This window comes from Ranitomeya imitator, chromosome 6 (assembly GCF_032444005.1).
Source record: "Ranitomeya imitator isolate aRanImi1 chromosome 6, aRanImi1.pri, whole genome shotgun sequence".
In the NCBI taxonomy this organism is placed as follows: Eukaryota; Metazoa; Chordata; class Amphibia; order Anura; family Dendrobatidae; genus Ranitomeya; species Ranitomeya imitator.
The window spans coordinates 249559095-249585257 of NC_091287.1; the positions used below are offsets into that span (position 1 = coordinate 249559095).

General features: G+C 43.5%; 1 protein-coding gene across 1 annotated transcript in view; it reads right to left on the reverse strand.

Moving 5' to 3' along the window:
* Positions 1-26163, reverse strand: part of GABBR2 (gamma-aminobutyric acid type B receptor subunit 2) — a 1074198-nt gene that overhangs the window by 61839 nt on the left and 986196 nt on the right. The window contains exon 17 of the mRNA XM_069730579.1: positions 17149-17278. Within this exon, the coding sequence (XP_069586680.1) occupies positions 17149-17278 (130 nt within the window). The remainder of the gene's footprint in view (positions 1-17148; positions 17279-26163) is intronic.

Below are 26163 nucleotides of genomic sequence, written 5' to 3' on the forward strand. Positions count from 1 at the left end.
CAGGACAAAATTGGACCCCAAAAGTTGTGCAATTTATCCTGAGTACGCTGATACCCCATATGTGCGAGTAAACCACTGTATGGACACATGGCAGAGCTCAGAAGGGAAGGAGCACGGTTTGACTTTTTCAATGCAAAATTGGCTGGAATTGAGATCAGATGCCATGTCGCGTTTGGAGAGCCCCTGATGTGCCTAAACAGTGGAAACCCCACATAAGTGGCACTATTTTGGAAACTAGACCCCCCAAGGGACATATCTAGATGTGTGGTGAGCACTTTAAACCCCCAAGTGCTTTACAAAAGTTTATATCGTTGAGCTGTGAAAATAAAAGACTAATATTTTTTCCATAAAAATTATTTTTTCATCCCCCATTTTTTATTTTCCCAAGGGTAACAGGAGAAATTTGACCCCAAAACTTGTTGTGCAATTTGTCCTGAGTACGCTGTTATCCCATATGTGGGGGTAAACCACTGTTTGGATGCAATGCAGAGCTCGGAAAGGATGGAGCGCCATTTGACTTTTCTACGCAAAATTGGCTGGAATTGAGATCAGATGCCATGTCGCATTTCGAGAGCCCCTGATGTGCATAAAAAGTGGAAACCCCCTAGAAGTCACCCATTGTTGGAAAATAGACCCCCCAAGGAACTTATCTAGATGTGTGGTGAGCACTTTGAACCCCCAAGTGCTTCACAGAAGTTTATAACGTATAGCCGTGAAAATAAAACATCAGATTTTTTCCACAAAAATGATATTTTTATCCCCAATTTTTTTTCCCAAGGGTAACAGGAGAAAGTTGATCATAAAAGTTGTTGTGCAACATGTTCTGAGTATGCTAATACCCCATATGTGGGGGTAAACCACTGCTTGGGCGTATGGCAGAGCTCAGAAAGGAAGGAGCGCCGTTTGACTTTTCAATGCAAAATTGGCTGGAATTGAGATCGGATATCATGTCGCATTTGGAGAGCCCTGGATGTGCCTAAACAGTGGAAACCCCTGAGAATTTGACCAATTTTGGAAACTAGACCCCCCCCCAAGGAACTTATTTAGATGTGTGGTGAGCACTTTGAACCTCCAAGTGTTTCACAGAAGTTTATAACTTAGACCAGTGAAAATGAAAAATAATAGGTTTTCCACAAGAATGATATTTCCCCCCCAACTTTTTATTTTACCAAGAGTAACAGGAGAAATTGGACCCAAAAAGTTGTTCAATTTGTCCTGAGTACGCTGACACTCAATATGTGGGGGTCAACCAGTGCTTGGGAGCACGGCAGAGCTCAGAAGGGAAGGAGAGCCGTATGAATTTTTTCAACGTAAAATTGGCTGGAATTGAGATCGGACACCATGTTGCGTTTGGAGAGCCCCTGATGCACCTAAACAGTGGAAAACCCCCACATCTTCGAAACTAGAACCCCCAAGGAACTTACATAGCTGTGTTGTGAGCACTTTGAACCTCCAATTGCTTCACAGAAGTTTATAACGTAGAGCCAATTTTAGCTCCAAATTGCTTTAGTTTACCAAGAGTAACAGGAGAAATTGGACCCCAAAAGTTGTACAATTTGTTCTGAGTATACTGATACCCCATATAAACCACTGTTTGGGCGCATGGCAGAGCTCGGAAGGAAAGGAGCACCATTTGACTTTTCAGTGCAAAATTTACTGGAATTGAGATGGGACGCCATGTTGCGTTTGGAGAGCCCCTGATGTGCCTAAACATTGAAAGCCCCCACAAGTGACACCATTTTGGAAAGTAAACCCCCTAAGGAACCTATCTAAATGTGTGGTGAGCACTTTGACCCACCAAGTGTTTCACTACAGTTTATAACGCTGAGCCGTGAAAATATAAATTCTTTTTTTTCCACAAAAATTATTTTTTAGCCCCCAGTTTTGTATTTTCCCAAGGGTAACAGGAGAAATTGGACCCCAAAAGTTTTTGTCCAATTTGTCTTGAGTATTCTGATACTCCATATGTGGGAGAAAACTACTGTTTAGGCGCATGGCAGAGCTTGGAAGGGAAGGAGCGCCGTTTGGAATGCAAACTTAGATGGAATGGTCTGCAGGCATCACATTGCATTTGCAGAGCCCCTGATGTACCTAAACAGTAGAAACCCCTCACAAGTGACCCCATATTGAAAACTAGACCCCCCAAGGAACTTATCTAGATGTGTTGTGAGAACTTTGAACCCCCAAGTGTTTCACTGCAGTTTATAATGCAGAGCCGTGAAAATTAAAAAAAAAAATTTTCCACAAAAATTATTTTTTAGCCCCCAGTTTTGTATTTTCCTAAGGGTAACAGGAGAAATTGGACCCCAAAGGTTGTTGTCCTATTTGTCCTGAGTACGCTGATACCCCATATGTGGGAGAAAACTATTGTTTGGGCGCATGAAAACAAAACCAAAAACAGAGCCCCTGATGTACCTAAACAGTAGCAACACCCCACAAGTGACCCCATATTGGAAACTAGACCCCCCACGGAACTTATCTAGATGTGTTGTGAGAACTTTAAACCCCCAAGTGTTTCACTACAGTAATAATCAGCTGACACCCGGCGGCGCGGCCGATCGCCTATGAAGTACTATTCTGTCTATGGGAAGTAGGGCCCACCCCACATGGATGGAATAGTACATCTAATGACAGAAAGGGGTTAAAGGAGAAGTAAATGATGGTATATTAATTTTCCTATCAGACGCCATGTCGAGTTTGGTGAGCCCCTGATGTACCTAAACAGTGGAAACCTATGAGAAGTGACCCAATTTTGGAAACTAGACCTCCAAAGTAACTTATCTAGATGTGTTGTGAGCACTTTGAATCCCCAAGTCCTTCACAGAAGGTTATAACGTAGAGCCGTGAAAATGAAAAATCATATTTTTTCAACAAAAATTATATTTTCGTCCCCAATTTTATTTTCCCAAGGGTAACAGGAGAAATTGAACAGCATAACCCCCATAAGTGACTTCATTTTACAAACTACACCTCTCAATGAATTCATCTAGGGGTGCAGTGATTATATTGACACCATGGATGTGTCACAGAATTTTATACCATTGGGAAGTGAAGACAGAATAACTAGATTTTTACCATCAAAATTGTGTTTTAGACAAAGATTTTACATTTTCACACAAGAAGTGGGTAAAAATGGCACCAAAATTTGTCCCACAATTTCTACTGAACGTGGCAATATACCTTATGTGGCTGTACAGTACTACTTAGCCATACGGAGGGACTCGGGAGGAATGGCGCGCTATTTGTCTATTCAAGTGAATGCGTCTGTGCACATGTTTCCACGGACTTTGTGCCTGTGGGCAAAACACGCGGACATGTCCGTTTTTAATGTCAGCACTGGCCGAAAAACATCCTACACATGCGCACACGCATAACACACATGGATGTCACCCGTGTGACCTGCTTCGGGGAAGACGCGTTACAGTAAGCGCTGTTCCCCGGCACCGGGTGCTGAACACGGCTCTCATCATTCTCCCCTGCTCTGCCGGCTATCGGCGCGAGCAGGGGAGAATGATGAGAGTTACATTTAAAGTGATAAAAGAGACAGCAGGCGGTGGCTGATGGGACTATATCTCCCATCAGCCTACCCTTGCTACTGCTAATAACTGTGACAGCAGGAGCAACTGATGGGAGTATTCATCAGCCACAGCCCGCGCTATAAATAAATAAATGAAAATAATGACATGGGTTCCACTGTTATTTCTATAACCAGCCGGGCAAAACTCAGCTATCAGCTTCAGCAAGGTTGGTTATCAAAAATAGATTTAAAAAAAATAATTTTTAAAAATGGCGTAGTGTACCCCCCATTTTTCACAACCAGCCTTGCTAAAAACTCACAGCTGGGGGCTTGTATTCTCAAGCTGGTAAGGGGCCATGGATATTGACGTCCTCCAGCCTAAAAAAAGCAGCCCGCAGCTACCCAGAAAAAGCACATCTATTAGATGCGCCTATTCTGGAGCTTTGCCCGGCTCTTCCCACTTGCCCTGTAGCTATTTTTAGCCAAAATATACAAAAAAATAAAATAGTAATCAGTGTTGATGCTCTTATTTTTTCACAAAAATGTCAGCCATAACCAAAGTGAAAAATGCTAAGAAGTTTGAAAGATAAATAATACCTCAGTATTAACCCCTTAGCGACCGCCGATATGCCTTTTAACGGCGGCCGCTAAGGGTACTTAAACCACAGCGCCGTTAATTAACGGCGCTGTGGAAAAAGTAAATAGCGCCCCCCAGAGTCGGATTTTCTCCGGGGTCTCGGCTGCCGGGGGTAGCCGAGACCCCAGAGAACATGATTCGGGGTTTTTTTAACCCACCCCGCATTTGCGATCGCCGGTAATTAACGGTTTACCAGCGATCGCAAAAAAAACCAAAACGTGATCTCTTTTTAATTTCTCTGTCCTCCGATGTGATCGCACATCGGAGGACAGAGAAAAGGGGTCCCAGGTAGCCCCCCAATACTCACCTATCTCCCCCGATGCTCCTCGTGTCTCCCGGTGGGCGCCGCCATCTTCAAAATGGCGGGCGCATGCGCAGTGTGCCCGCCGGCCGGCCCCGCGAAAATCTTTGGGGTCTCGGCTGCCGGGGGTAGCCGAGACCCCAAAGAGCATGATCGGGGTTGGTTTTACCGACCCCTGTTTTGCGATCGCCGGTAATTAACTGTTTACCGGCGACCGCAAAAAAAAAAAAAAAAAAAGTCAAAGTGTAATTCTCTGTCCTCTGATGTGATCGCACATCAGAGGACAGAGAAATAGGGAGATTCGGGGACCCTGCCATACTCACCGGTGTCCCTGGGTCCTCCTGCTGCTCCTCCTGGCCGCCGGCAAAAGAAAATGGCGGGCGCATGCGCAGTGCGCCCGCCATCTGTCTCCATCTGCCGGCCGGCAGGAGAAGAGCAGTTGGGGCTAAAATTAGGGTTAGGGTTAGGGTTAGGGTTAGGTTTGGGTTAGGGGTAGGGTTAGGGCTAGGGTTAGGGGTAAGGTTAGGGGTAGGGTTATGGGTAGGGTTAGGGGTAGGGTTAGGGTTAGGGGTAGGGTTAGGGGTAGGGTTTAGGGGTAGGGGCAGGGTTAGGGGTAGGGTTAGGGTTAGGGCTAGGGTTAGGGGTAGGGTTAGGGGTAGGGTTGGGGTTAGGGGTAGGGGTAGAGTTAGGGGTAGGGGTAGGGGTAGGGTTAGGGCTAGGGGTAGGGTTAGGGGTTGTTTATCAAACATATGTTTCGCCTACACATTATGACGGACAAAATTGTCAGTGACCGGGGTCCCCAGTTTGCGTCTCGTTTCTGGAGAGAGCTTTGTTGTCTACTCAGCATTGAGTTGAATCTCTCCTCGTCATATCATCCTGAGACAAATGGGTTGGTTGAGAGGGCCAGCCAGACCCTGGTCACATATTTATGACATTTTGCTTCTGCCAGGCAGGATGACTGGGCATCCTTGCTACCATGGGCAGAGTTTGCGACCGACTCCATCGGTCAGACTCCATTCCTCTTTAATTACGGCCAGCATCCGTGTGTCCCTGTGCCCACGCCCGTGTCTTTCACCGACTCCAGGGTAGCAGTCTGGGCTGTGGAGGCACGGGACATTTGGGACCACACTCAGGATGCCATTCAGGCCTCCAAGGAGAGAATGAGGACCTCCGCCAATGCACATCGACGCCCTGCTCTGACCTTTGCTCCTGGCGACTTGGTGTGGCCAAGGCTGCAAGTTGAGTCCACTTTGTTTGCACCTTGCTACTTGGGTCCCTTCAAGGTCATCGAACAGGTTAACCCTGTGGTCTACCGTCTGGCCCTTCCTCCACGCCTAGGTATCACTGACACCTTTCATGTGTCCATCTTGAAGCCCATATACATGTCCCGGTTTTCCGAGTCATCTGCCTGGACATCGAGTTCGTCTACGGACAATTACGAGGTGAACGCTATTTTGGGGTGCAAGGTGGTACATGGCAAAAAATTCTATTTGGTGGATTGGAAGGGTTATGGCCCAGAGGACAGGTCTTGGGAGCCTGCTGAGCACATTCGAGCTCCACAGCTCATTGCTGCCTTCGAGTGTAGTGAGGTCCAAGGTGGGGGGCTCTAGGAGGGGGGGTAATGTTAGGTATTGAGTTAAAGGCTTTTAGATAGACCAACTTGTTTACTTCAAGTCAAAATGTAAAATTTGAATGTTAAGTTATAACAACATGAGGCACTTAAGCAAAAAAAGATTGTATTTTTAGTATAAAAACGAAGAGGATGCGTCGGCTCTACAGCTTGATATAAGTGTGGACCAGCTGTTAGGTGTCAAGTTCCCACCTCTGCGGTCTTCCATTCTTCTCCAGCCGCAGTGGAGCCTGCTCAGCGGAGAAGTCGGTCCCAGCGTCTAGCTCAGGCTGATACTGGACGACTGGTTACTACTGCCCTTCCAGGCTCTGTCCTTGTAGCCAGCAATGTTCAGCAGCAAGCAGGTCTTTCTGGGACTAAGTCCTGCTTTTCCCTTACTGAGCATGCCCACAGGACGACCTCCCATTGGAGGTTGGGAATCACATGCTCAGGCCCTGTTCGGCTCCTATTGGTCCATCTGGAAGGTCTTGTAGCACAGCCGCTATAAAAGGCTAGTGTACTCTTGAAATCGTGTGTGTGTTGATGAGTGAAAGTCGTTCATTAATCATCCCCTCCGTTTTGTATGACTGCTCGCGTAAGGTGGATGTCTGCTATCTAGCGCCCGGCTGAGCTATCAGCAATAAACACACGAAGCAGCGTCTAATTGCTGTGACCGCCAGTGTGGCGCGGTGCGCTATTAGAGCGCTTTCCTATCCCAAGTCTGAGTGGTTAGTGGCATGCGGCACTGCATGCACTCTTGTGCATTTAAGTTATTTTTGCAGTTACTCTGACACCCCAGTTGCGATGTCGAACCCAAGAGGTCTAGACTAACTCTAATCCTGTGTCTTGGTATTTAGTTCTGATACTCCTTGCTTGCGCTCTTGGTGCGGTACCGCGGCCCTGTGATGCAACATAGTTCGCTTCCTTCACACAGGGTGAAGTTAACCCATGTGTGTATCCACATTGTACCGCCATATAGTCTGTCATTACTTAACAGCAGGTTCCTTCTCTGCACGGTGGACCCCGAGCTGCGAACGCACCTTACTCTGTCTTTTTAATTATTTGGTGCTTTCCGCTAGCCCTAACACCAACTGACTTGCCTCAGGACAAAAGCATTATAATAAAACTTCTAGGGTGTGCACTCTAATCTGCATAGCAGAAGATGAATAGATTCGGGTACAGAAGACATTGGATAGCATTCACCAAGTATAGAACAAAAGCTTTCATATTTTTTGGTACAAATGGGAAAAGATCAGATAGCAGTGAAGACGACAGCCATTTTACACAGCTCTATGCTTTTTAAACTCGAAGAAGTGCCAAGTTACGCAAGTAGGCCATATCCTGTATTGCTATCTGCACATTTCCCGCTTGTACTGAACTTTATAATGAACTTTGTACTGAACCTTATGAAAGAAGTGAAAATGTTTTACACTTCTTCTATACTTGAATCTTTAATTTTTAGCCAAAGCCATAGAACTTTACTTTTCCCTAAATGTATTGAATAGAAATTTTTATGTTCCTTGCTGTCCCTCGCTAGTCTTGAAGTCCGAGATACCAAATTAACAAAGCAGTGCTGTTGTGAGTTACTTGAACATCAGAAAGGAAATATATTCAAAGAGGATCACATAATGTTACAAAGGTCATTAACCCCTTTACCCTCGAGGGTGGTTTGCATGTTAATGACCAGGCCAATTTTTAGAATTCTGACCACTCTCGAACTCTCGAACGCATCAATGGATCCCAGTGATTCTGTTTTCTCGGGACATATTGTTCTTTATGATATTGGTAATATTTATTTGATATGACTTGCGTTTATTTGGGAAAAAAACAGAAATTTGGCGAAAATCTTGAAAATTTCCCAATTTTCCAACTATGAATTTTCATGCCTTTAAATCACAGAGATGTGTCATGCAAAATACTTAATAAGTAACATTTCCCACACGTCTACTTTACATAAGCACCAACTATTTTTTGTTAAGAAGTTATAAGGGTTAAAAGTTGAACAGCAATTTCTCATTTTTACAACACCATTTTTTTAGGGACCACATAACATTTGAAGTCAGTTTGACGGGTCTATTTGATAGATAGAATATAACCAGAAGTGACACCATTGTAAAAACTGCACCCGTCAATGTGCTCAAAACCACATTCAAGAAATTTAATAACTCTTCAGGTGCCTCACAGGAATTTTTGGAATGTTTTAAAAAAAAAAATGAACATTGAAATTTTTTTCACAAAAATTTTACTTCAGATCCAAATTTTTTTACTTTCCCAAGGGTAACAGGACAAAATTGGACCCCAAAAGTTGTGCAATTTATCCTGAGTACGCTGATACCCCATATGTGCGAGTAAACCACTGTATGGACACATGGCAGAGCTCAGAAGGGAAGGAGCACGGTTTGACTTTTTCAATGCAAAATTGGCTGGAATTGAGATCAGATGCCATGTCGCGTTTGGAGAGCCCCTGATGTGCCTAAACAGTGGAAACCCCACATAAGTGGCACTATTTTGGAAACTAGACCCCCCAAGGGACATATCTAGATGTGTGGTGAGCACTTTAAACCCCCAAGTGCTTTACAAAAGTTTATATCGTTGAGCTGTGAAAATAAAAGACTAATATTTTTTCCATAAAAATTATTTTTTCATCCCCCATTTTTTATTTTCCCAAGGGTAACAGGAGAAATTTGACCCCAAAACTTGTTGTGCAATTTGTCCTGAGTACGCTGTTATCCCATATGTGGGGGTAAACCACTGTTTGGATGCAATGCAGAGCTCGGAAAGGATGGAGCGCCATTTGACTTTTCTACGCAAAATTGGCTGGAATTGAGATCAGATGCCATGTCGCATTTCGAGAGCCCCTGATGTGCATAAAAAGTGGAAACCCCCTAGAAGTCACCCATTGTTGGAAAATAGACCCCCCAAGGAACTTATCTAGATGTGTGGTGAGCACTTTGAACCCCCAAGTGCTTCACAGAAGTTTATAACGTATAGCCGTGAAAATAAAAAATCAGATTTTTTCCACAAAAATGATATTTTTATCCCCAATTTTTTTTCCCAAGGGTAACAGGAGAAAGTTGATCATAAAAGTTGTTGTGCAACATGTTCTGAGTATGCTAATACCCCATATGTGGGGGTAAACCACTGCTTGGGCGTATGGCAGAGCTCAGAAAGGAAGGAGCGCCGTTTGACTTTTCAATGCAAAATTGGCTGGAATTGAGATCGGATATCATGTCGCATTTGGAGAGCCCTGGATGTGCCTAAACAGTGGAAACCCCTGAGAATTTGACCAATTTTGGAAACTAGACCCCCCCCCAAGGAACTTATTTAGATGTGTGGTGAGCACTTTGAACCTCCAAGTGTTTCACAGAAGTTTATAACTTAGACCAGTGAAAATGAAAAATAATAGGTTTTCCACAAGAATGATATTTCCCCCCCAACTTTTTATTTTACCAAGAGTAACAGGAGAAATTGGACCCAAAAAGTTGTTCAATTTGTCCTGAGTACGCTGACACTCAATATGTGGGGGTCAACCAGTGCTTGGGAGCACGGCAGAGCTCAGAAGGGAAGGAGAGCCGTATGAATTTTTTCAACGTAAAATTGGCTGGAATTGAGATCGGACACCATGTTGCGTTTGGAGAGCCCCTGATGCACCTAAACAGTGGAAAACCCCCACATCTTCGAAACTAGAACCCCCAAGGAACTTACATAGCTGTGTCGTGAGCACTTTGAACCTCCAATTGCTTCACAGAAGTTTATAACGTAGAGCCAATTTTAGCTCCAAATTGCTTTAGTTTACCAAGAGTAACAGGAGAAATTGGACCCCAAAAGTTGTACAATTTGTTCTGAGTATACTGATACCCCATATAAACCACTGTTTGGGCGCATGGCAGAGCTCGGAAGGAAAGGAGCACCATTTGACTTTTCAGTGCAAAATTTACTGGAATTGAGATGGGACGCCATGTTGCGTTTGGAGAGCCCCTGATGTGCCTAAACATTGAAAGCCCCCACAAGTGACACCATTTTGGAAAGTAAACCCCCTAAGGAACCTATCTAAATGTGTGGTGAGCACTTTGACCCACCAAGTGTTTCACTACAGTTTATAACGCTGAGCCGTGAAAATATAAATTCTTTTTTTTCCACAAAAATTATTTTTTAGCCCCCAGTTTTGTATTTTCCCAAGGGTAACAGGAGAAATTGGACCCCAAAAGTTTTTGTCCAATTTGTCTTGAGTATTCTGATACTCCATATGTGGGAGAAAACTACTGTTTAGGCGCATGGCAGAGCTTGGAAGGGAAGGAGCGCCGTTTGGAATGCAAACTTAGATGGAATGGTCTGCAGGCATCACATTGCATTTGCAGAGCCCCTGATGTACCTAAACAGTAGAAACCCCTCACAAGTGACCCCATATTGAAAACTAGACCCCCCAAGGAACTTATCTAGATGTGTTGTGAGAACTTTGAACCCCCAAGTGTTTCACTGCAGTTTATAATGCAGAGCCGTGAAAATTAAAAAAAAAAATTTTCCACAAAAATTATTTTTTAGCCCCCAGTTTTGTATTTTCCTAAGGGTAACAGGAGAAATTGGACCCCAAAGGTTGTTGTCCTATTTGTCCTGAGTACGCTGATACCCCATATGTGGGAGAAAACTATTGTTTGGGCGCATGAAAACAAAACCAAAAACAGAGCCCCTGATGTACCTAAACAGTAGCAACACCCCACAAGTGACCCCATATTGGAAACTAGACCCCCCACGGAACTTATCTAGATGTGTTGTGAGAACTTTAAACCCCCAAGTGTTTCACTACAGTAATAATCAGCTGACACCCGGCGGCGCGGCCGATCGCCTATGAAGTACTATTCTGTCTATGGGAAGTAGGGCCCACCCCACATGGATGGAATAGTACATCTAATGACAGAAAGGGGTTAAAGGAGAAGTAAATGATGGTATATTAATTTTCCTATCAGACGCCATGTCGAGTTTGGTGAGCCCCTGATGTACCTAAACAGTGGAAACCTATGAGAAGTGACCCAATTTTGGAAACTAGACCTCCAAAGTAACTTATCTAGATGTGTTGTGAGCACTTTGAATCCCCAAGTCCTTCACAGAAGGTTATAACGTAGAGCCGTGAAAATGAAAAATCATATTTTTTTCAACAAAAATTATATTTTCGTCCCCAATTTTATTTTCCCAAGGGTAACAGGAGAAATTGAACAGCATAACCCCCATAAGTGACTTCATTTTACAAACTACACCTCTCAATGAATTCATCTAGGGGTGCAGTGATTATATTGACACCATGGATGTGTCACAGAATTTTATACCATTGGGAAGTGAAGACAGAATAACTAGATTTTTACCATCAAAATTGTGTTTTAGACAAAGATTTTACATTTTCACACAAGAAGTGGGTAAAAATGGCACCAAAATTTGTCCCACAATTTCTACTGAACGTGGCAATATACCTTATGTGGCTGTACAGTACTACTTAGCCATACGGAGGGACTCGGGAGGAATGGCGCGCTATTTGTCTATTCAAGTGAATGCGTCTGTGCACATGTTTCCACGGACTTTGTGCCTGTGGGCAAAACACGCGGACATGTCCGTTTTTAATGTCAGCACTGGCCGAAAAACATCCTACACATGCGCACACGCATAACACACATGGATGTCACCCGTGTGACCTGCTTCGGGGAAGACGCGTTACAGTAAGCGCTGTTCCCCGGCACCGGGTGCTGAACACGGCTCTCATCATTCTCCCCTGCTCTGCCGGCTATCGGCGCGAGCAGGGGAGAATGATGAGAGTTACATTTAAAGTGATAAAAGAGACAGCAGGCGGTGGCTGATGGGACTATATCTCCCATCAGCCTACCCTTGCTACTGCTAATAACTGTGACAGCAGGAGCAACTGATGGGAGTATTCATCAGCCACAGCCCGCGCTATAAATAAATAAATGAAAATAATGACATGGGTTCCACTGTTATTTCTATAACCAGCCGGGCAAAACTCAGCTATCAGCTTCAGCAAGGTTGGTTATCAAAAATAGATTTAAAAAAAATAATTTTTAAAAATGGCGTAGTGTACCCCCCATTTTTCACAACCAGCCTTGCTAAAAACTCACAGCTGGGGGCTTGTATTCTCAAGCTGGTAAGGGGCCATGGATATTGACGTCCTCCAGCCTAAAAAAAGCAGCCCGCAGCTACCCAGAAAAAGCACATCTATTAGATGCGCCTATTCTGGAGCTTTGCCCGGCTCTTCCCACTTGCCCTGTAGCTATTTTTAGCCAAAATATACAAAAAAATAAAATAGTAATCAGTGTTGATGCTCTTATTTTTTCACAAAAATGTCAGCCATAACCAAAGTGAAAAATGCTAAGAAGTTTGAAAGATAAATAATACCTCAGTATTAACCCCTTAGCGACCGCCGATACGCCTTTTAACGGCGGCCGCTAAGGGTACTTAAACCACAGCGCCGTTAATTAACGGCGCTGTGGAAAAAGTAAATAGCGCCCCCCAGAGTCGGATTTTCTCCGGGGTCTCGGCTGCCGGGGGTAGCCGAGACCCCAGAGAACATGATTCGGGGTTTTTTTAACCCACCCCGCATTTGCGATCGCCGGTAATTAACGGTTTACCAGCGATCGCAAAAAAAACCAAAACGTGATCTCTTTTTAATTTCTCTGTCCTCCGATGTGATCGCACATCGGAGGACAGAGAAAAGGGGTCCCAGGTAGCCCCCCAATACTCACCTATCTCCCCCGATGCTCCTCGTGTCTCCCGGTGGGCGCCGCCATCTTCAAAATGGCGGGCGCATGCGCAGTGTGCCCGCCGGCCGGCCCCGCGAAAATCTTTGGGGTCTTGGCTGCCGGGGGTAGCCGAGACCCCAAACAGCATGATCGGGGTTGGTTTTACCGACCCCTGTTTTGCGATCGCCGGTAATTAACTGTTTACCGGCGACCGCAAAAAAAAAAAAAAAAAAAGTCAAAGTGTAATTCTCTGTCCTCTGATGTGATCGCACATCAGAGGACAGAGAAATAGGGAGATTCGGGGACCCTGCCATACTCACCTGTGTCCCTGGGTCCTCCTGCTGCTCCTCCTGGCCGCCGGCAAAAGAAAATGGCGGGCGCATGCGCAGTGCGCCCGCCATCTGTCTCCATCTGCCGGCCGGCAGGAGAAGAGCAGTTGGGGCTAAAATTAGAGTTAGGGTTAGGTCTAGGGTTAGGGATAGGGTTAGGGTTAGGGTTAGGGCTAGGGTTAGGGGTAGGGTTAGGGGTAGGGTTATGGGTAGGGTTAGGGGTAGGGTTAGGGCTAGGGTAGGGTTAGGGGTAGGGTTAGGGGTAGTGGCAGGGATAGGGGTAGGGTTAGGGTTAGGGTTAGGGCTAGGGTTAGGGGTAGGGTTAGGGGTAGGGTTGGGGTTAGGGGTAGGGGTAGAGTTAGGGGTAGGGTTAGGGGTAGGGTTAGGGGTAGGGTTAGGGCTAGGGGTAGGGTTAGGGGTAGGGTTAGGGCTAGGGGTAGGGTTAGGGCTAGGGTTAGGGCTAGGGGTAGGGTTAGGGGTAGGGTTAGGGCATGGATTAGGGTTAGGGCTAAATTTAGAGTTAGGGTTGGGGCTAAATTTAGGGTTAGGGTTGGGGCTAAATTTAGAGTTAGGGTTGGCGCTAAATTTAGGGTTAGGCTTCTTTCACACTTACGTCGGTACGGGGCCGTCGCAATGCATCGGCCCGACATACCGACGCACGTTGTGAAAATTGTGCACAACGTGGGCAGCGGATGAAGTTTTTCAACGCATCCGCTGCCCAATCTATGTCCTGGGGAGGAGGGGGCGGAGTTACGGCCACGCATGTGCGGTCAGAAATGGCGGATGCGACGTACAAAAAAAACGTTACATTGAACGTTTTTTTGTGCTGACGGTCCGCCAAAACACTGATCCAGTGCACGACGGACGCGACGTGTGGCCATCCGTCACGATCCGTCGGCAATACAAGTCTATGGGCAAAAAACGCATCCTGCGGGCACATTTGCAGGATCCGTTTCTTGTCCAAAACGACGGATTGTGACGGATGCCAAACAGCGCAAGTGTGAAAGAAGCCTTAGGGCTAGGGTTAGGGTTGGGGCTAAAGTTAGGGCTAGGGTTGGGGCTAAAGTTAGGGTTAGAGTTGGGATTAGGGTTAGGGTTTGGATTAGGGTTGGTATTAGGGTTAGGGTTGGCATTAGGGTTACGCTTGGGATTAGGGTTAGGTTTGGGATTAGGGTTAAGGTTAGGGTTGTGATTAGGGGTGTATTGGGATTAGGGTTAGGTTTGAGGTTAGGGTTGAGATTAGGATTAGGGGTGTGTTGGATTTAGGGTTTTGATTAGGGTTATGGTTAGGGTTGACATTAGGGTTGTTTTGGGGTAAGGGTTGTGATTATGGTTAGGGTTAGTGATTAGGATTATGGATCAGGTTGGGATTAGGGTTAGGGGTGTGTTGGAGTTAGGGTTGGAGCTAGAATTGGGGGGTTTCCACTGTTTAGGTACATCAGGGGGTCTCCAAACACGATAGCCAATTTTGCGCTCAAAAAGTCAAATGGTGCTCCCTCCCTTCTGAGCTCTGCCGTGCGCCCAAACAGTGGGTCACCCCCAAATACGGGGCATCAGCATACTCGGGATAAATTGGACAACAACTTCTGGGGTCCAATTTCTCTTGTTACTCTAGTGAAAATAAAAACTTGGGGGCTATAAAATCCTTTTTGTGGAAAAATATATATATATTTTTTTTATGACTCTGCATTCTAAACTTCTGTGAAGCACTTGGGCATTCAAAGTTCTCACCACACATCTAGATAAGTTCCTTGGGGGGTCTAGTTTCCAAAATGGGGTCACTTGTGGGGGGTTACTACAGTTTAGGTACATCAGGGGCTCTGCAATCGCAACATAATGCCCACAGACCAGTCTATCAAAGTCTGCATTCCAAAAAGGCGCTCCTTCCCTTCCGAGCTCTGCCGTGCGCCCAAACAGTGGTTTACCCCCACATATGGCGCATCAGCGTACTCGGGATAAATTGGACAACAACTATTGCAGTCCAATTTCTCCTGTTACCCTTGTGAAAATAAAAACTTGGGGGCTGCAATATCTTTTTTGTGGAAAAAAAAATATTTTTTATTTTCACGACTCTGCATTCTAAACTTCTGTGAAGCACTTGGGCATTCAAAGTTCTCACCACACATCTAGATAAGTTCCTTGGGGGGTCTAGTTTCCAAAATGGGGTCACTTGTGGAGGGTTTCTACTGGTTAGGTACATCAGGGGCTCTGCAAACGCAACATAATGCCCGCAGACCATTCTATCAAAGTCTGCATTCCAAAACGGCGCTCCTTCCTTCCAAGCTCTGCCGTGCGCCCAAACAGTGGTTTACCCCCACATATGGGGTACCAGCATACTCAGGACAAATTGGACAACAACTTTTGGGGTCCAATTTCTCTTGTTACCCTTGTGAAAATAAAAACTTGGGGGCTAAAAAATCTTTTTTGTGGAAAAAAAAAATATTTTTTATTTTCACGACTCTGCATTATAAACTTCTGTGAAGCACTTGGGCATTCAAAGTTCTCACCACACATCTAGATAAGTTCCAAGGGGGGTCTAGTTTCCAAAATGGGGTCAATTGTGGGGGATTTCTACTGTTTAGGCACATCAGGGGCTCTCCAAACGCGACATGGCGTCCGATCTCAATTCCAGCCAATTCTACATTGAAAAAGTAAAACGGCACTCTTTCTCTTCCAAGCTCTGCGGTGCGCCCAAACAGTGGTTTACCCCCACATATTGGGTATCAACGTACTCAGGAGAAATTGCACAACAACTTTAGTGGTCTAATTTCTCCTGTTACCCTTGTGAAAATAAAAATTTGTGGGCAAAAAGATCATTTTTGTAGAAAAAATGCGATTTTTTTTTCACGGCTCTACATTATAAACTTCTGTGAAGCACTTGGGGGTTCAAAGTGCTCACCACACATCTAGATAAGTTCCTTAAGGGGTCTAGTTTCCAAAATGGTGTCACTTGTGGGGAGTTTCCACTGTTTAGGCACATCAGGGGCTCTCTAAACGTGACATGGCGTCCAATCTCAATTCCAGCCAATTCTGCATTGAAAAAGTCAAACGGCGCTCCTTCACTTCTAAGTTCTGCGGTGCACCCAAAAAGTGGTTTACCCCTACATATGGGGTATTAGCGTATTCAGGAGAAATTGCATAACAAAATTTATGGTTACATTTCTGTTTTTACACTTGTGAAAATAAAAAAAATGGTTCTGAATTAAGATGTTTGCAAAAAAAAGTTAAATGTTCATTTTTTCCTTCCACGTTGTTTCAGTTCCTGTGAAGCACGTAAAGGGTTAATAAACTTCTTGAATGTGGTTTTGAGAACCTTGAGGGGTGTAGTGTTTAGAATGGTGTCACACTTCAATATTTTCTATCATATAGACCACTCAAAATGACTTCAAATGTGATGTGGTCCCTTAAAAAAAATGGTGTTGTAAAAATGAGAAATTGCTGGTCAACTTTTAACCCTTATAACTCCCTAACAAAAAAAAATTTTGTTTCCAAAATTGTGCTGATGTAAAGTAGACATGTGGGAAATGTTATTTATTAACTATTTTTCATGACATATCTCTCTGATTTAAGGGCATAAAAATACAAAGTTTGAAAATTGCAAAATTTTAAAAATTTTCGCCATATTTCCGTTTTTTTCATAAATAATCGCAAGTAATATCGAAGAAATGTTACCACTAACATGAAGTACAATATGTCACGAAAAAGCAATCTCAGAATCAGCGGGATCCGTTGAAGCGTTCCAGAGTTATAACCTCATAAAGTGACAGTGGTCAGAATTGCAAAAATTGGCTCGGTCATTAAGTACCAAATTGGCTCTGTCACTAAGGGGTTAAGCTTCGCTTTTGCTCTAACTTCTGATTTACTAATACATTATCATTTTTAAGTGCAAATCAAAGTTTTTTTTTCTAAAATAAAATTTGGTTTCGATTACAGTCGTTTCACAGTTCTACAATCATGTTAGTCTTACCTGTAAACCAACTCAGGATATGAAAATGATTTTTCATTATTATTTTACCTTTGTTTTCTGTGAAGTTTCGTATACTGAGTATATCATTCAGATCCTGGTAGTGGTTCTGTTTGATGTAGGTTGTTTTCTCTGGAGTATCTTGAAGCTGCATTGTCACCTCCTCAAGATCTTTGTCCAGCTGTAAATGTAAAATTAAAAAGAAAGATTTTGGAAATAAATTTGCTTAATTATAAAATGGACTTACAAAATATGATAGAATACAGGTGATGATAAAGTAATAGAAACAATCTAAATTAGACAAGAAAATTGCATGTCGGTCATATTTTGGCTAAGTGCATGTATGGTACATAAGTGGTAAATCTGAAGTTGTTAACGGCATATTATATCAATTGTTTTGTGAATTTTTACCCTCTGGTAACAAAATGTCTAGTAATGAATGAAAAATGATAAAGCATAATAGCAAAGTACTGACTACAATAAAAAACACTTGAAATACTAAAGGCCCAGGTTTTATAAAAATCATTTGACGAAGATCTCAATAGGGAATATAAAAATAACATTTTCAGTTAGCAAAGTTATCCATAAAAAAGAGTTGATGCTGACATCAAAGTTACAAATAAAGAAATGTTAAAATGAAAAAAAATCAGCTGTCAATCCTTTAAAAAAATACAATGGTAATGTAATTGTATAGGACAAAGGAAAGACTGAGTTTTTAAATGCACACAGTTTTCAACTGTGTTCACCTGTGAGCTATTAATATGAATCCAAAGGGACCAATTCATCAGGACTGGTGTCGCACCAGCTCGTGATATGCCAGTGTTGACAAAGGCGCACACCACTATTTAGTGCACTGAGATGGAAAAGTTACTGTAGTCGGAGACTACTTCTGTTGTAAAAAATGCAATAGATTTGATTAATTTGATGGATGGTGTAGTCATGCCCCTGCCCTAATTGGTGGCGCAAACCCAAACTGGTATTAAAATGCCAACTTTTTTCGCAAATCCACATTGAGCAAAAGCTTTGTGCTTTATCAAAGATTTTACTCTACTTTTTTAGAGTAAAAGATTTTAATGAATCGGCCCTATAGACTTTCTGTTAAGCCTATACAGCAAGTATATAAGTGCACTCGTACAGGAGCTGAGTCTCTGCCTCCTGAGCTCAATGCTATTGCTTGCTGAGTCTGAACAGTCTCTTGAGCAATCGCTGGAGTTTGAGGAACTAACTCACACATATCTGCTAATCATTTCAGTACCTACAGCGCATTAAAACAATTTGTTTAAATGTTTTACATTTTAAGGGCTCATACTCACCTGCGAGAAACTCGTATGAGTCTCGCACGTCAATACCCGGCGATGCTGCCGGCACCCAGGAGCGGAGCGTGCAGTTGCATGTATTCCTATGTGGCCGCACACTCCAATCTGAGTGCCGGGTTCAGTGATGGGTATTGACGTGCGAGACTCATCCGAGTTTCTCGCAGGTGAGTATGAGCCCTAAAGAGTAATTAAATTTCAATTTTTTTATAATTTTGTCCAGCATTGAAAAGTTCTGAAACTTTTGGGTGACTAATAAATAGTGCTGCTGGCTATACAGTGGGGCAAAAAAGTATTTAGTCAGTCAGCAATAGTGCAAGTTCCACCACTTAAAAAGATGAGAGGCGTCTGTAATTTACATCATAGGTAGACCTCAACTATGGGAGACAAACTGAGAAAAAAAAATCCAGAAAATCACATTGTCTGTTTTTTTAACAATTTATTTGCATATTATGGTGGAAAATAAGTATTTGGTCAGAAACAAACAATCAAGATTTCTGGCTCTCACAGACCTGTAACTTCTTCTTTAAGAGTCTCCTCTTTCCTCCACTCATTACCTGTAGTAATGGCACCTGTTTAAACTTGTTATCAGTATAAAAAGACACCTGTGCACACCCTCAAACAGTCTGACTCCAAACTCCACTATGGTGAAGACCAAAGAGCTGTCAAAGGACACCAGAAACAAAATTGTAGCCCTGCACCAGGCTGGGAAGACTGAATCTGCAATAGCCAACAAGCTTGGAGTGAAGAAATCAACAGTGGGAGCAATAATTAGAAAATGGAAGACATACAAGACCACTGATAATCTCCCTCGATCTGGGGCTCCACGCAAAATCCCACCCCGTGGGGTCAGAATGATCACAAGAACGGTGAGCAAAAATCCCAGAAACACGCGAGGGGACCTAGTGAATGAACTGCAGAGAGCTGGGACCAATGTAACAAGGCCTACCATAAGTAACACACTACGCCACCATGGACTCAGATCCTGCAGTGCCAGACGTGTCCCACTGCTTAAGCCAGTACATGTCCGGGCCCGTCTGAAGATTGCTAGAGAGCATTTGGATGATCCAGAGGAGTTTTGGGAGAATGTCCTATGGTCTGATGAAACCAAACTGGAAATGTTTGGTAGAAACACAACTTGTCGTGTTTGGAGGAAAAAGAATACTGAGTTGCATCCATCAAACACCATACCTACTGTAAAGCATGGTGGTGGAAGCATCATGCTTTGGGGCTGTTTCTCTGCAAAGCGGCCAGGACGACTGATCCGGGTACATGAAAGAATGAATGGGGCCATGTATCTTGAGATTTTGAGTGCAAACCTCCTTCCATCAGCAAGGGCATTGAAGATGAAACGTGGCTGGGTCTTTCAACATGACAATGATCCAAAGCACACCGCCAGGGCAACAAAGGAGTGGCTTCGTAAGAAGCATTTCAAGGTCCTGGAGTGGCCTAGCCAGTCTCCAGATCTCAACCCTATAGAAAACCTTTGGAGGGAGTTGAAAATCCGTGTTGCCAAGCGAAAAGCCAAAAACATCACTGCTCTAGAGGAGATCTGCATGGAGGAATGGGCCAACATACCAACAACAGTGTGTGGCAACCTTGTGAAGACTTACAGAAAACGTTTGACCTCTGTCATTGCCAATAAAGGATATATTACAAAGTATTGAGATGAAATTTTGTTTCTGACCAAATACTTATTTTCCACCATAATATGCAAATAAATTATTAAAAAAAACAGACAATGTGATTTTCTGGATTTTTTTCTCAGTTTGTCTCCCATAGTTGAGGTCTACTTATGATGTAAATTACAGACGCCTCTCATCTTTTTAAGTGGTGGAACTTGCACTATTGCTGACTGACTAAATACTTTTTTGCCCCACTGTATGCATGGATGGTTTAGGCTCACCAGTGACCATAGCATACCTCTGTTCTGTCTCACAGAGGATATACTAAGAACATGGTCACACACAGCTGCTCAGTTGCACACAAACTGTATTAATGGGATTTGCAGAAATGCATGCATGTGATGGAGCACTGACCACATTTAGACATATGAAACTCATTTTCAGGTACAAGATGTCACGATTCATTATGGGATTTATGGCAGCTCTGGTTCTGCTGCAATTTAAATGTTTTTTTTCCTTTTGATCCAGCAAGAGTTAAGGTACCGTCACACATAACGATTTCTTTAACGATATCGTTGCTTTTTGTGATGTAGCAACGATATCGTTAACAAAATCGTTATGTGTGACAGCGACCAACGATCAGGCCCCTGCTGGGAGATCGTTGGTCGCTGGGAATCATCAGGACCTTTTTTTGGTCGCTGATCACCCGCTGTCATCGCTGAATCGGCGTGTGTGACGCCGATCCAGCAATGTGTTCACTGGTAACCAGGGTAAATATCGGGTTACTAACTGCAGGGCCATGCTTAGTAACCCGATATTTTCCCTGGTTACCATTGTAAAAGTGAAAAAAAAAACAGTACATACTCACATTCCGGTGTCTGTCACGTCCCCCGCCTTCAGCTTCCCGCACTAACTGTGAGCGCCGGCCGTAAAGCACAGCGGCACTGCGCTTAGTAACCCAATGTTTACCCTGGTTACCCGGGGACTTCGGCATCGTTGGTCGCTGGAGAGCTATCTGTGTGAAAGCTCTCCAGCGACCACACAACGACTTACCAACGATCACGGCCAGGTCGTATCGCTGGTCGTGATCGTTGGTAAATTGTTTAGTGTAACGGTACCTTTAATGTCAGTCTCTTGCTGGCAGCTTCTTTTAATCTGGTTAGGTGATGTTGTTTGGTAACTACTCCCACCTTTCTTTAAATAGTCACATGACCCATAAGCTGACTATCAGTAAAAGAGTTATTCTATGCAGACCAGCTTGAAGATAGGAGCTTTCTTGTGTCGGTGGTGTTGCTGCTCCTGTGGGAGTTTGGATTACTGGTGCCATTTTCTATGCTGCTTTGGATCTTATCGGCAGAGCCTGAAGCTGAGTATTTATTCCTTTATTTTTGTCTGTTGCGCATTTGTTACTTCCCATGTATTTTGTCCATCTGCAGTGGCGAGGCTAGCATCCTTGCCAGCCAGTGTACTAGCCAGGGTATATTGAGGTGACAATCAGGGACTAGGTACATAACAGTGGCAGGAGGAAGGACCTACATAGGGCATTAGAGGAGCTTAGGAACAGGCACAGGTTGGTGTCAGGTGGTGTCCCATCTCTCGCTCCCTACTATTAGGGTCTTCCTCTCCCTTTTCTATCGCGTCATATTTGTATCCTGTGTCGTCCGCCGTACTTACCCGTGCCCAAGTGTGACATTATTACCGACCATACCATTTTCCGCAGACCCTATGGCTCAAGCGGAGGCTTTTGCACGCCTGATCCATACCCACATTGATGAGGTTACAGAATAACCAGAGCTACCACGAATCCCTTAATGAATTGTGACACAAAAAATTTCTATTTCAAATCTGCAGTGTACCCTGATATACCTAATAGGGAATATGTGTATGAGGCAAAAAGAAATATCTGCTGTTTTGTGCACAATTCCTTTTGTTGAAAAACCTGAAGATGATATTAAAAATGTAACATAGTTAGTGGCCCTATATTACAGCTGGGTCCATCATTTGCTCATAAACAGTAACTCAGTAAAGCCAGTAAAAACTAAATGCTGATGTAAAACGTACACGCATTCATAGGCTCACATGGCTATAGCATCAGGTATCATAGATGCCATAGAAACATCTACTTTTACTGATACTGGCACATTAAAAAGGATCTCTAATTAAAGGGATTGTCCAGTCTAAAAAGAGAAGTCTGCAGTGACTCTGTGTAACTGCAGACTCATGAATCTTCCAGTGCATTCACTTTGCGAAGCGAGGATTTGCCGTTTTCTGAGCAGGTAACACTGGTGATGTATGCGTTATACATACTTCTGGGCAGAAGTCGTCTAGCGGGCAGTACAAATGTATGGAAAGAGGCCGAGCCCACTAGACCTGCATACATACCCGAGGGTCCCAGACCAGAAACCGTCGAATTCCCGCAGCGCACAGTGCGTGCATTGGGGGGATTTATAAGCCTCCAGTCACTCAGAGTGACAGAAGACTTATCAATTTAGACTGGACTACCCCTTTAATATTACCATATTAGCTCCATACTCATACACTGAATGGCGGTAAGTGCATGGAGGAATGTGCCTGGGTGTTATGTTGCTATTCTCTCCCAAAAACAGCTCCTGATCCTCTATATGAGAGCTCCTGCTGCACAATTTTAGTAGAAGAAGTCAATTTTACTCCCAACACTATTCTGCTGACGTATTGTTAAGATCTTCATTAAGCTCTTATACTGGAGCCTTTTGCCAAGTTTCAGAGTTAAAATACTGTAGGACTTTGATTTTCTTTGCTGACAGGTATGTGTGAATAATGCATGCCAATGCATTCTTTAAGTTCCTGTAAGAGGTGTCATCAGTAGTTTCTATCAAACCAAGTTCTGCATGATTACCTCACAACTAACATGCCATCAGGACCAGCAGGAGCTGTTCATACAGAATATTTTCGACTTATACTTAAGTTCTGCAGAGCTGTAAGCCTGACAGGTAAATCCTGAATTTGTATAAATGTGCTTTCCACCTGATAGCTTTGTTAACCTGTTCAACATTAATGTTTCAGTCGCCCTCAGTACATTGAAATTTACTAATGTTCTTGTCACATAATTTAGACTCACAATTAAAAAAACATATACAGTATTGAAGTATATTTGCCCATACTAATGAGCCCTGAGCTCCATTTTCCCCTTATATGCTTTAGCATCATTTCCCTATAAAAACTAACAACCCGTTTCCCATTTTTTGGGGGATGAAAATACATATTACCATAAATATTTAATGGGGCCTTCTTTATCTAATCTACAAAAACACTACCTTTTGGCTGAAATATCACAATTGGCTGCAACTATAGGTATGATCTTTGACTCTCTTTAGCCACCTCTCTAGATTATCTGCAATCGTTTGCATCTCTGATTTTCATCAACTTCTCCATTGTACCTCATCTCCCTGCCTCAGGATTCATGCAGATGTCAGTTTTCTCCTATGCGTTCTAGCTCTGTTTCTCAAGGATATAACTTGTACTAGTTATAGTCTATAGGGCTGTTCACATGTCCGGGTAATTTTGTGAGGTGAGTAGTCCATACAAAATCATGGAGACACGTCTGATTTTGATCAAAGTTTTTTCAATCAAGTTTTCCAATGTATATCTACTTTTACACTTATTCGGCATCCATGATTATCCTATATACAGGTGCTTCAAGCAAAATTAGAATATCATCAAAAATTTAATTTATTTCAGTTCTTCAATACAAAAAGTGAAACTCATATATTATATAGAGTCATTAAAAACAGAGTGATCTATTTCAGTTGTTTATTTCTGTTAATGTTGATGATTATGGCTTACAGCCAATGAAAACCCAAAAGTCATTATCTCAGTATGTAAGAAAACTTTATAACACCAGCTTGAAAAATTATTTTAAAATCCAAAATGTTGGCCTACTGAAATGTATGTTCAGTATATGCACATACTTGGTTGGGGCTCCTTTTGCATCAATTATTGCATCAATGTGGCGTCGCATGAAGGCAATCAGCCTGTGGCACTGCTGAGGTGTATTGGAAGCCCAAATTGCTTTGATAGCAGCCTTCAGTTTGTCTGCATTGTTGGATTTCGTGTCTCATCTTCCTCTTGACAATACCCCATAGATTCTCTATGGGGTTAAGGTCAGGTTTGTTTGCTGGACAATCAAGCACAGTGATACTGTTGTTTATAAACCAGGTATTGGTACTTTTGGCAGTGTGGACAGGTGCCAAGTCCTGCTGGAGAATGACATTTCCATCTCCAAAAAGCTTGTCTGCAGAAGGAAGCATGAAGTGCTCTAAAATTTCCTGGTAGATGGCTGCACTGACTTTGGTCTTGATAAAACACAGTGGACCTACACCAGCACATGACATGGCTCCCCAAACCATCACTGATTGTGGAAACGTCACACTAGATCTCAAGCAGATTGGATTGTATGCATCTCCACTCTTCCTTCAGACTCTGGGACGTTGATTTCCAAATGAAATGCAAAATTAACTTTTATCTGAAAACAACACCTTGGACCACTGAGCAACAGTGCAGTTCTTTTTCTCCTTGGCCCAGGTAAGATGCTTCTGACTGTCTACTGGTCATGAGTGGCTTGACACAAACAATGCGACACTTGTAGCCCATGTCTTGGATACATCTGTGTGTGGTGGCTCTTGAAGCAATGACTCCAGCAGCAGTCCACTCCTTGTGAATCTCTGCCAAATTTTTGAATGGCCTTTTCTTAACAATCCTTTCAAGGCTGTAGTTATCCCAGTTGCTTGTGCACCTTTTTCTACCGCACTTTTTCCTTCCACTCAACTTTCCATTAATATGCTTGGATACAGCACTCTGTGAGCAGCCAGCTTCTTTAGCAATTACCTTTTGTAGCTTACCCTCATTGTGGAGTGTGTCAATGTTTGCCTTCTGGACATTTGTCAAGTCAGCAGTCTTCCCCATGATTGTGGAGCCTACTGAAACAGACCAAGTGTTAGGGCTAGCGGAACGCACCAAATAATAAAGAGGTAGATATGAGGTGTATTCGCAGCCCGGGGTCCACCGTGCAGAGATGGTACCTGCTGCTGAGTATTGGCAGATGGACACTTGCTCACACCTGCATTAGACAGTGTGAATGGAGGCGAATTCTGTTGCTTCACAGAGTCGCCAAAATACGCTGCGCCCTGTTAGCAGTCACAGGGTGCAGCTGCAAGACACTAGTGGAATCCCTATGAATCACCCCCACTAAACTGGTGATTGGACTCGCTCTCACCCTCGGTGGCATTTGAGCCCCCGCCTGAGGATGCCCCGAGTCAGAATACAGAGTCCAAGCGAGAATTCCCACCCTACACTGACAGAATGTCAGGAAAGCGCACTGTTTGCGCACGGTGCCATACAGACGGGCACTGCAAAAAGGCACTGCAACGTGTACTACATGTGCAGGTAGCACTGTCAGGGGGAGATAGCTTCCACCATAAAGAAAGAAGAGCAGCACATGCACAAAAACGGTTGGAACACCACAATTCAATAGTTTCAAAATATATCAAATTTTATTTAAACACAAAAAAAGTACTACACACAGTGTGTAGTACTTTTTTTGTGTTTAAATAAAATTTGATATATTTTGAAACTATTGAATTGTGGTGTTCCAACCATTTTTGTGCATGTGCTGCTCTTCTTTCTTTATGGTATATATATTACATGATTGGTAGTGAACCCACAACATTTATAGCTAAGATTTTTTGGATGGTGCCCACTTTAAAACTCTTACTTAGATAGCTTCCACCATTCGCAAGCAGTCAACAACACAAGGAATGGGAATGATTAAGGAGCTTTCATCCATCGACAGTCATTCATCTACACAAACATGTTATCAAGTTTATACTAGCACATGGCCGTGCGGCCATGTAAACCTTTTATAGCGAAGCTCTCCGGGACCTTCCTAGGACCCGGAGCATGTGACCCCCGACCTCCATTGAGAGGTTGTCCCTTGGGCATGCTCAGTAGAGAAAATGCAGGACTTAGTTCCAGAAGCGTCTGCTCGCCGCTGATCAGTGCTGGTTACAATGGCTGGACTTAGAAAGGTAGCAGTAACCAAGTGCACAGTATCTGCCTGAGCCAGACACTGGGACCGACGTCTCTGCTGAGCA